The sequence below is a fragment of the Neoarius graeffei genome, chromosome 19 (genome assembly GCF_027579695.1).
Source record: "Neoarius graeffei isolate fNeoGra1 chromosome 19, fNeoGra1.pri, whole genome shotgun sequence".
Lineage (NCBI taxonomy): Eukaryota > Metazoa > Chordata > Actinopteri > Siluriformes > Ariidae > Neoarius > Neoarius graeffei.
Genome location: NC_083587.1, coordinates 32,834,392 through 32,846,265, shown reverse-complemented (window position 1 = coordinate 32,846,265; position 11,874 = coordinate 32,834,392). Strand labels below are relative to the sequence as shown.

At 38.6% G+C, this 11,874-nt stretch overlaps 1 protein-coding gene across 1 annotated transcript in view; it reads right to left on the bottom strand.

Moving 5' to 3' along the window:
- Positions 1–441: 441 nt before the first annotated feature.
- sema5a (sema domain, seven thrombospondin repeats (type 1 and type 1-like), transmembrane domain (TM) and short cytoplasmic domain, (semaphorin) 5A) overlaps positions 442–11,874 on the bottom strand; it is a 535,180-nt gene continuing 523,747 nt past the window's right edge. The window contains exon 23 of the mRNA XM_060899996.1: positions 442–1,981. Coding sequence (XP_060755979.1) covers positions 1,862–1,981 — 120 coding nt within the window. The 3' untranslated portion in view covers positions 442–1,861. The remainder of the gene's footprint in view (positions 1,982–11,874) is intronic.

Sequence of the window (11,874 nt, the reverse complement as noted above, 5' to 3'; positions counted from 1 at the left end):
GATGGCGACAATAATTTCAGTTCCAGCGAACGTCAGACCAAGGTAAACACTGATCGATTCCCTCATCTGTTGAAGCTGCACTGGAATCAGCCATATCAGCACTCCAGTGCTGCTCACACGCTGTGGGAGTTGATTAATTGCGCACACTCGATTACCCTCTAAACACATCAGCCCATCAGGTTGAAGGTTGACGGAGAACAGTGCTTCTGTGCATAACGATGTCAAACAAAACAGGATCGACGTCACCGCAAAGTATCCTTCACGCATCCCAACTCTGTAAGAACCGCCATTCATCATGGTCTGGAGCCTCACTGCGGTTTACTGAAACATTGAGTCACCAAAACACCGAGCTGTATGAAGCTGTTTTAATTTATGCACATTAAAACAAGCGAACAGAAATTCTGCATGTAAAAAAACAAACAAAAACAAAACAAAACCCAAAACAATTAGTAGAACTTGAACACAACAGATATCCCAGCACTGATTACTGCATTACCATATTTTCCAGACAATAAGTTGCTCCAGAATGTACACACTCATTTAAATTCTGTGTGCTTAGCTGAAAAAAGTATTCTCTTTCTGTAATCACCTTTGAGACAACTGAGAAATAAGAATGAATGACACTTTAGTGTCCTTCTAGCATTTAGTTTCACTTATGTACCGATAACCAAATAATGATAAGCATAGTTCACCAAACAGGATTACAGTCGACCGTAAGAACTGCAATAGCAGGGCTACCATAAATACACAAACAAATGGGCACATTACAAGAACAAAAGATTTCAGAATAAACTGCAAACTTTTATAACAGACAGTGTAAGAAAGTACCTACTAGAGGGTAAAGGGGGGGGAAAAAGGCATCTTATAGTCTGGAAAATACAGCCCCAATATGGTTATCATCATGAAGAAACAATGTTAGATGATGGTTTTTAGATAGATAGATAGATAATGGAGGAAAACATTTGCGTCCCTTTAGAAAATATGACCTGATGATGCAGGTATGGCATCTTGTTCTAAACATCTGAACATAAATATGATCTTAGTATTCAAATTAGCAAAGGATTACAGTTATAAAAAGGTATTAGTGTGTTTGTTGTTAAATGTTAAATTCTCTTTTTCAAGTTAATGAATTACAGTGGGACGAAACAACACACATTTTAAGAGTTTGGTCTACAAAAGCTACACAGATGTACAATTTATGATGAATGGACTGTACAAGACAAAAAAACCCCAAAACAAACAAACAAAACCCACAGATGTTCCCATCACTGGTATTAGCTTGAGTGGATAAACATATTTGCCAGACCCCAATGTATCTACACTTCTTTTTTTTTTTTTTTTCTTTTCAGGCAGGCAAATATTCTGTGCACCAATGTGGGATGCATGGGGCTGCTGCTGATTCAGCACAGCAGACAAAGCTGTCAAGGGTCAATCTGGTCATTGAGGACATGACCTGGTCTGCTGGAGCACGATCAACCATGCAATGCAAATGAAATAAAAAAGATGAAACTCATGCAAAAAGCACCAAACCCTAGCCCAAAGGTCTTTCCAAGAGAGTTTACAGAGGGATCAGATCCTCTCTCAAAGTTTTTTTTTTAAAACAGTTTTCCATATTGGAGATATCCTTTTGCTGTTCAGAATTGAGTTTGCACAGTAATGTCCACATACCAGAAGAGCACAATGTCCTTGTTAGAGTTGAAAATGGTTGATGGGGGTTTACTGACGTGTGATGTTAAAATGGGCCTACATAAAACATCATATAGCAATGCAAGCCATGAGAGGGAAATAAAAAACAGATTCCATGAACTGTTCACGGTGGTGGAATTGCAAATTAAGCAGTGCTGGTCATAAAACTCTGTGATTAATAGTCATCGTAGGTGTTGACGTCCGTGAAATAGGCGTTGGTGTAGGTTTTTCCAGCTAATTGGGGATTAAAGTATTTATTTCTTTCCTCCAGGATCAAGTTGTTCTTGTTGAAAGCCTGTGAATGATAGAGAAGTGCATTGAGCAAGATTTTGCATGATTTTTCATTTCTAGATTAAAAAATATCATAGTGCAAAAGGAAAACATTCTCAAACACTATAAGCAAGGAATATACAGTAATATGCTATAATAAATGATAAATAAAAGAAAAATAAATCGAATACACTGGTGAAAGGTGAGTACTGTAGGTCTACTAGTGTGTCGTGTCAATAATCAGTTTTGTATTATGTAAATGGTACTTTTATCATGTACACTTCAAAATATAATCACTTCAGAACCACTTAGAAAGAGACAGTCTAGGTAGGCAGCACTTCTGGGCAGAGATAAAGTATGACCCATTTGGAAGTCAATATCATAATTCTGTTGATTTTGTCTTGTTATTGTTCTTACTAGGATGTTGGCCATTTGGAGAATCATCCAGATGAACAACCGTTTCTAATAAGACTTTGTGACAATTTGGAGGCCATGTGCAAAACTAGCAGGACGAAGGACATGAGGGAACCAGACGAACTACAGAACTGGGAAACTAGATAAATATTACTGATGACTGAGACCCTACCATCTGCTTGACCAGTTTACGTCCTGTTTTTCCTCATTCCCACTCTACTCATTATATAATTAGTATTTCCATCTGTTCATTTATCTTATGTCTCATTAATTAGTGTACCTCTGCCCATGTTTATTGTTGTTGTTGAGTTAATTTGTAAGGTATTTTACGATGTATTCCAAAGCAGTTCCCTAGTTCCGTAATTTCCCCAGCCTATTATCTCACTGGTGTTGGAAATAGGGGGACATGGGGGACACTGTATCGACAGATCCCTCCTCTCCACCCGCTTCCCACAAAAATAAAATAAAAAAAGACATCTTATTTTTCTTGAGTTATGCAAATTATAAAATCCTCCAGTAATGACAAAATTGTCAGAGAATTTCTGGTTATGATTAGATTCCTTCCTGTGGTAGATTCTCATTCCTCCCATCTCCCATCATTCCATACACATCTAAAAGTTAATGCATTAGTTCGTGGACAGTCGTCTCTCCCATCACAATTCATACCAATAGTTCTGTCTGTTTCGTGTAGTAGTTTCTTGGCAATTGGTAAATGCAACTATGGCTATCATTGACCCATTTTCTTAAATAAATGTGTGGAGGACTGAAGAAAAAGAGAACTAACAGACACTTTGGATTGCCATGACATTATCAACCTCTTCAATTCGAACCCACTCCAACCAACTCCGCCTTGTGTAGAACCAATAAGGCAGTCCAATAAGGTTTCTTTTTTTTTTTAGTGTGGCCCACCATGGCATGGCTATGATTGCTGGTATCCAGTGCAGAGTAGCCTACAGCCTAATAGCAAAAAGCATTTCTGTTTTTACTGGGAAAGTAAGTGTAATGATTGAATTTCAAAATGAAGCACTGTAAGAGCTTGGTTAGTTTTAGCTTTGTGGCTAGCTGTTGTAACAAGCTGGTAAACAGTCTCATCTCATCATCTCTAGCCACTTTATCCTGTTCTACAGGGTCGCAGGCAAGCTGGAGCCTATCCCAGCTGACTACGGGTGAAAGGCAGGGTACACCCTGGACAAGTCGCCAGATCATCGCAGGGCTGACACAGAGACACAGACAACCATTCACACTCACATTCACACCTACGGTCAATTTAGAGCCACCAATTAACCTAACCTGCATGTCTTTGGACTGTGGGGGAAACCGGAGCACCTGGAGGAAACCCATGCAGACACGGGGAGAACATGCAAACTCCGCACAGAAAGGCCCTCGCCGGCCATGGGGCTCGAACCCGGACCTTCTTGCTGTGAGGTGACAGCGCTAACCACTACACCACCGTGCCGCCCCGGTAAACAGTCTTTTTTTTTTTTTTAACTATTGATTAAGCCACAGTTTATTTACAATACATATACTTTAGTTCAGGGTTCAATCTAATTCATGAATTATTTAGGCTACAACAGGTAGGCTAAATAATTCCTAGAGTCACAGTGAACGAAAGAAAGAATGAATGAACTCAACAAGCTGCAGGTGAATCCACTGATTCTTTCTTTGAGGATCTGTAGGAAGATAGTAAAATGACTTGCTGTTGTCTTTCAGAAATTTATTTTTGCTTTCCAGGGCACAATAATTGTGTACCATCTTGACAATACAGTCTTTTTTACTAGTTAGGTGGCTGAACTCCAGTTGACAGACTGGATTCCACTTAACTTTTTCCTGCCAATATGGCCCTGATATGGTTTGTGACGTCAACCACTACGTCTCTATACACCCATATATGCCCATTCCAAAACAATGGGCATTAACACAGTTTTGTACCATCACAGAGTTGCTATTGTAACAGCCTCCACTCTTCTAGGAAGGCTTTTCAATAGATTTTGGAATGTGGTTGTGAGGATTTGTGCTTATTCATCCAAAACATGGATGAGGTTGGGCACTTATGTCAAGTGAGAATGCCTGGGTGTTCCAATTCATCCCAAAGGTGTTCAGTGGGGTTAAGGTCAGGGCACGGGCAACTCAAGTTCTTACACGTCAACCTGCTAAAGGCAAACCATGTCTTTATGGACCTTGATTTATGTACTGGGGCATTGTTATGATAAAACAAATTTGGGCCCTTTGGGCCAACATACTTTTGGCCCTGTAATGTATATTGTTTACTAATTCTCCCTAGTTCTTCTCTTGTCTCTTTAGTTTCCTTACAATGTTGTAGTTCCTTTTCCTCTCTAGTTCTCCAAGGTATGGTGTTTCCCTAATTTCCTGAACGTTCCCTTGGGCATCCAGTTACCTTGTTTCTTTTGTCCTCTGAGTTATATTGTTTCCCTAGTCTGTGTTGTTCTCCATTTCTGCTACTCTATTTCTACTAGTCCTATTTCCACTATTTTTACATGACTTATTTCCCAGTCCTCCTGTGTCCCTTTTGCATATACCTCCTAGTTCTCTTATTTATCCAGTCTTCACTGGCTTGTATTGCTAGTCTTCAGATTTTGCCAGTTCTCCTACTGTAGTTCCCTTGGTTCCCTTACTTCTCCTAGTTCCTTTGTCTCCTTGTTATCCTTATTTCTCTAGCCCTCCTAGTTTCTTTGTTTACTATAATCTTCATTTCCTTAGTTCTTCTTCCAGGGTTTTCCTAGTGTTCATAGTGAACTTGTTTCCCTAATCCTCATAAGTCCCTTGTTTTTTTAGCAAGACAAGGCAAGTAAGAAGACTAGTCATCACAGTTCTCCAGTCCCTCATTCGCCTTGGTTATCCTAGATTCCTTGGTACTTGTTTTCCTAGGCCTCATAGTTCTGTGGGTTTTTTTTAGTCTTCCTTGTTCAATGTTTTCCATAATCTACCTTGTTCCCTTGTTTCCTGACTCCCCTTAGTTGCCTTGTTTCTTTTTTATGGCTTTCTTAGCCATTCATATTCTCTTGTTTTTCTGGTCTTCCTAGTTCATTAGTTTCCCTAATGCTCTTAGTCCCCTGTTAATCAAAACCCTATTGTTGCCTAATTTTTTTTGTTTCATGGTTTCCCTTCTCCTTCTTGTTCACGTGGTCCCCTAGTCCTTATACGGTAGTTCCTGAGTTTCATTTTTCATCATCATTTGACCCTTCTGATCGGGATACCCCAAACGACCTCACTCTGTACTTTCCAGTCCGACATTGCATTAGCAAGGCTCACCCTGTCGATTCCTGAGTCTGTCACGATGCAGTCTGGGAATGTAATTTTCCTCAAATAGACAGGGCTTCCATAAAAGGTTTCCATGAAATAGGGACTGAATAATCTTGCCCTTTCCTCATTGGAAATGACCAGCGAATTGGAGGTGGCATTGTGTCAGCTTTTGGGAGATCGGGGGAAGTTTGCCATAGATGAGCTCATGTGTTGTGTGCTCTGACCAAACAATGTTTTGGACATGTTGGAGTAAGTTTCATTTTTACTCTGTGTCTTTAGTTTGTAAGATTAGTTTTGCAGTTCTCCTGGGTTTTGTTCTAGTTTTGTTTGTTTGTTTTGATCATTATCTGTTTTTAGATTTGGACTATGAATTAACATCTGCCTGTGTTTTGAACTCTGACATGGAATTGGATGGAAATGAGGATGGGTGTGCCTAAATAAAGAGAATTCTGACTCACAATATTATTCTGACTCACAATTCTGACTCACAATTCTGCGTAACAATATTAATTTGATCATTTGTGATAATATACACAAAAACATAATCTGAATATATTTATTCAGCTAAGATTGTCTGTCTAAATAAAGTAGACAGATAGAAAACAGAAAAATGCTCAACAATGCATTCAATCAAAGAACTGAAAAAAAAAAACCCTCTGCTCAGATACCGGTTTTATTTTGTGAACTGTGTAACAAAGAAAGTGAAAAGTGAAGCAACAAGCAACAAAACATATGAGTGATGGGCATTTCACAACAGCAGCAATACAGAACAGGCAAAAATGTTACACACTGCCTTCTCACAAGCATCGGTTGCTCTGAGCCCTGTGGAATGAGATGAAAGGTGGAAAAACCCAAAGAACAAATGCATGAGCACACCTGCCATAGAACGAGAGAATCACAGGGGAAGGACAGACGCAGGAGAGGACATATGCTGATTGAGAGTTAGTAGAAAATCTCCAAGCGTCGGGTCACGCCAGTGTTAGTGGATAAAGCCTGGCGCATGCTGTGGTCATCCAAAGGCAAGAGTACAGAAACATCAGGCTGCGAAGAGGAAGGGAGCAGAGCGAAATCAGGACTAAATCCTCAGTACTAATCCCGTACAAACACCATTGTTTTGGTTACTTACACAGGGGTCCACTAGGAAGCAGAACTTTATACGGTATGTATACACATACACATCATATATGTATACTAACAATATATTTTTTTCAAAATCTGGATTGATTAACTATAAATTAATTAAAGCAAGACCCTACAGCCGATTTATATATTTTAAAACAACAAATACAACAAGTATTTGTATTTTTCATGAATGGAAATAGTACTTTTTTTTGCCTCATGTCTTGCTTTGATTGGCTGCTGGCAGCCAAAGAAACAAAGATAATTAAACACTCGCAATGCAGCGTTACCAACAAGAACGAATTTTCAGAAATAATGCCTATTAAAAAAAGTGTCACTCTCAGAAGACATTTCACTGATCACCTAGCTATACGACAAATAACTTACAAGAAAATGAAGTCGTTTTAGTACAGCTATATCTTCTATTATGTCAATAAAAGTGTTAATATGGACTAAATGTACCATCAGCAAGGGTGATGAGACAGAAATGCTGAAATGATTCAATATCAGGTGTTGACAAAATATGAAAACAATTAACAGTGAGTGGTAACAGTGTATGTATTATTGCTTGTAAATGTGAATTGGGGTTGTAAAACTAACACCATAATCAGAAAATGTTGAGACAGTATAGAAAATGTAAATAAAAAAAGAAAGCAGTGATTTCTAAATTTACTTTGAATTGTACTTCATTGCAGACAGTATGAACCCAAGATATTTCATGTTTTGTCTGGTCAACTTCATTTCATTTGTTAATATACATCCATTCCTGTGTTTCAGACCTACAACACATTCCAAAAAAAGTTGGGACTGAGGCAATTTAGGGCTAGTAATGACGTAAAACAATGAAATAACGTGATTTGAAACAGGTGATGTCAACAGGTAATTGTAATCATTACTTGATACAAAATCAGTATCCAGATAGAAAACAGAAAAACGCCCAACAATGCATTCAATCAAAGAGCCTAGTCTACCTAGTCTTTGAGGAGCAAAGATGGGCTGGGGATCTCCAGTTTGTCAACAAATGTGTGAGAAAATTATTGAAATGTTTAAAAACAATGTTTGTCAAAGACTGATGTGAAAGGATTTGGATATTTCACCGTCTATGGTGCATAATTTCAGTGTGTTAAGAGCAAGGGCACAAGCCTAAGCTGAACACCTGTGATCTCCGATCCCTCAGACAGCACTGCATCAAGAACCGTCATTCATCTCAAGCTGATATAACCACATGGGATCTATGGTTCTTTGACTTGGCAAATCTTTGTCAAGCACTACAATACAGCGTTACATCCACAAATGTCAGTTAAAACTTTAGTATGCAAAAAGGAAGCCTTAGGTTAACTCTGTCCAGAAGTGCTGTTGACTTCTCTGGGCTCGGAGGTATCTGGGATGGACCATCGCACAGTGGAAATGTGTATTGTGGTCAGATGAATCAGTATTCCAGGCCTTTTTTGGAAGAAATGGATGGCATGTACGCTAGACCAAAAACAAAAAGGGCCATTCAGACTGTTACCAGCAACAAGTCCAAAACCCAGGGTCTGTCATGGTATGGAGTTGTGTCAGTGCCCTTGGTAAAGGTAACTTTACACTTATGTGATGGCAGCATTAATGCAGAAAAGTATCTTGAGATTTTGGAGCAACATATGCTGCCTTCAAGATGACATCTTTTCCAGGGATATTTCAACAAGACAATGCAAAACCACATTCTGCCCACATTACAAAGGCATGGCTGTGGAAGAAGAGGGTGCCTGTCCGCTCTGTCCCCAATACAGAACGTGGTGAATTTTGAAATAAAAAAATACACTACAAAAAACTGAAAACTGAATTTGAGGAGAAAATTGCTTAATACTAGTGAAACTATCTTGCTGCATGAACAGATCATTTTACTTGACAAGACATCTTGGAAATAAGTTGGTTACAATCTAGAACTAGTCTTAATAATCTCAGAGTTGGTGTCTTGTATTCTTCTACACTGCAAAATGATATCTTAACAAGTTAGAATATCTTGAATATAGTTAAAACAATCTAGCATTTCCCATTAAAAGAATACAAGACACCAACTCTGAGATTATTAAAACTAGTTCTAGATTGTAACCAACTTATTCCAAGATACCTTGTCAAGTAAAATTATCTGTCCATACAGCAAGATAATTTCACTAGTATTTAAAGAATTTTCTCCTCAAATTCAATTTTCAGTTTTTTGCAGTGTATGAAAACAATAATCTTGTACTGTTGCACACCTTAAGACCTGTTTGCAGGAAGATTGGGGCAAAATAACACCTGAAACACTTCATCGCTTGGTGTCTTCAGTCCCTAAACATCTTTTAAATGTTGTGAGAAGGAATGGCAACGTTATAAAATGGTAAATGCTGTATTGTCTCAAATGTTTTTGGAACGTGTTGTAAGACTCAAAAACTGAAATGTGTTTATTGTGGAAAAAAAACCCCACATCAAAGTTCATGAGGTAAAAATCAAATACTGTGATGTATTGATTTGAGTGCAATACAGGTCAAAGATTATTTACAAGTCATTGTTTTCAGATTTAATTTCAACATACCGTTCCAACCTTTTTTCTGATTAGGGGTTGTAAAAAAATAAAACAAATGAATGTTTTATTGTGTAATGGATTTGAATTTATATGAGTCTTCTTAAAGAAATTATTTAAACAATGATGTTTAAAAGACTTATTTTTTTAGTCATGAAAATTGAATACCAAGTGCCACCTAGATTAAACGAAGTATTAGAAATAAATAGTTTTTAGCAGTGGACTCAGTGGACTTTTTTAGCATTATACTTGTCATTCTGTTTAAGAAAATTAATTACATGACAATACATTCTACCCCATTCTTCTATCCTTATAGCTTGTCAAACTCATTATAACCAACTGTAATACTGCTAAACACTGTAAATGACTGTCGGTATGCAGTATAATGTAATTAACCATAGTTATGAAATACTATAAGCAAATTCACAATAGAGTTGAAACTTTCAATAAGAGGGAGCTGTTTAAATTTGCCAAGACTCAGACCTAATCACGTTGTAATTGTTGTGCTGACAGTGTTCACAAAATACAGAAACGTTTTCTATGCATTTGCTTTATGCTGTGTGAACAGTAGTTAGAGCAGCCTCTGCAACAAATAGTCTTGTTTTTACATCAGATGATCATCTTTAAGCTTTGACTACATGTGCTAGGGTAAGATAATCACTTATGAGAAAGCAGTGTATGAGTGATGATTTTTTTTTTCCCCCCGACAGAAGCAACAGAGTGAGACACACAAAGAACACACTGGATCAAACAGTATACGGTAAATCTACAGTTGGGTCCAAAAGTCTGAGTTCACTACCGAGAACTAGTGTTCAATTATCTGTTATCAAAAATATAATATTTACTCAAATAATATTCCACTAACAAGATTCTAGAGCCACTAATCGAATCCTGAAATGTCTGTTCTTACTGATTGAAGGCATTTGTTCTTATATTGCATTATTTGGTGGTTTGCCGATTAAACATATCTTCACTGCAGCAACATAGCAGACAAGAATCTCCATAGCCGCAACTTCCTGTTGCTGTATTTTTATGAAAGTTTGTATTAAAATCTGATTCTAAAAAGCTGTGACAATATTGTAAGCGACTTTCTGAACCTCCTGAGCCATTTCTGTACGTTTTTAACTACAGTATAGATCATTTACTCAGCTATTTTTACATATTCTGTGTAGTATTACTCCATCACTCTTTTCCTCTTTTACTTTTTGAAATAAAGTATCGTCAGATACTGCATTTCAGTTCGAAAACACATTTTTAATGTGACTCATTCCAGTTGGCTCTTGCGAGGAGATGAAGTAATACGCAGGATCTGATTATCTCCATAAACAACATAGTAATCAAGGTTTTTCTGAGGTCCCAGGAGTGTAATTCCATCAGAGAATCTCTATACGACAAACTACAAAGTCTGAATCATCTCATCTCATCTCATTATCTCTAGCCGCTTTATCCTTCTACAGGGTTGCAGGCAAGCTGGAGCCTATCCCAGCTGACTATGGGCAAAAGGCGGGGTACACCCTGGACAAGTCGCCAGGTCATCACAGGGCTGACACATAGACACAGACAACCATTCACACTCGCATTCACACCTACGGTCAATTTAGAGTCACCAGTTAACCTAACCTGCATGTCTTTGGACTGTGGGGGAAACCGTAGCACCCGGAGGAAACCCACACGGACACGGGGAGAACATGCAAACTCCGCACAGAAAGGCCCTCGCCGGCCCCGGGGCTCGAACCCAGGACCTTCTTGCTGTGAGGCGACAGCGCTAACCACTACACCACCGTGCCGCCCAGTCTGAATCATAGTTAAAAAAATAAAGATAAAACAAACAAACAAACAAACTGCAGTGAGGATGCCATGGTCATTGTGGATGTGGAGAGAGAGAGAGAGAGAGAGAGAGAGAAAACATCTCCCTCATTAGCTATTGTCACAAATTGCCCCTTTCAACATGGTTCAGCGCTTTTGTTCCTTGTCCTACATGTGCTTTTGTGTGTTTTGCCATGTTCCTTTGTTTTGTTTCGACTCCTGTCTCCATCTCAAGAGGACAAGACAAGAAGCCTTTATTTATCACATGTACACTCAAGCCCAGACTTAAGCACAGTGAAATTCCTCCTCTGCATTTAACCTATCTGAAGCAGTGAACACACACACAAGTGAGCAATGAACACACACACACACACCCAGAGCAGTGGGCACCTATGCTACGGCACCCAGGGAGCAGTTGAGGGTTAGGTGCCTTGCACTATTGGGCACTTCAACCCAACCTTCAGGCCATGGCTGCCCCATGTTAACCAAACTGCATGTCTTTGGATTGATCTGTCATGTCATTGGTTTGTTCTAACGTGTGCACCTTTTCTGTGTTTAGCCCTTAATTTGTTAATTAGGCTTATTATGCATTTTTTGCATCATCAAGTTCAGAACCATTTGCCTGTTTCTGTGTAAGTCTGTTGTGTTTTGGATTATTATTATTATGGTTGTTTGTTTTATGGACTACAAATACGCTTGTCTTCACCCTAATAAAACACATACTGAGCACCCACATTTCTGTTGTGTCTCGTACTTCTGCATGTAGCAGTCATACA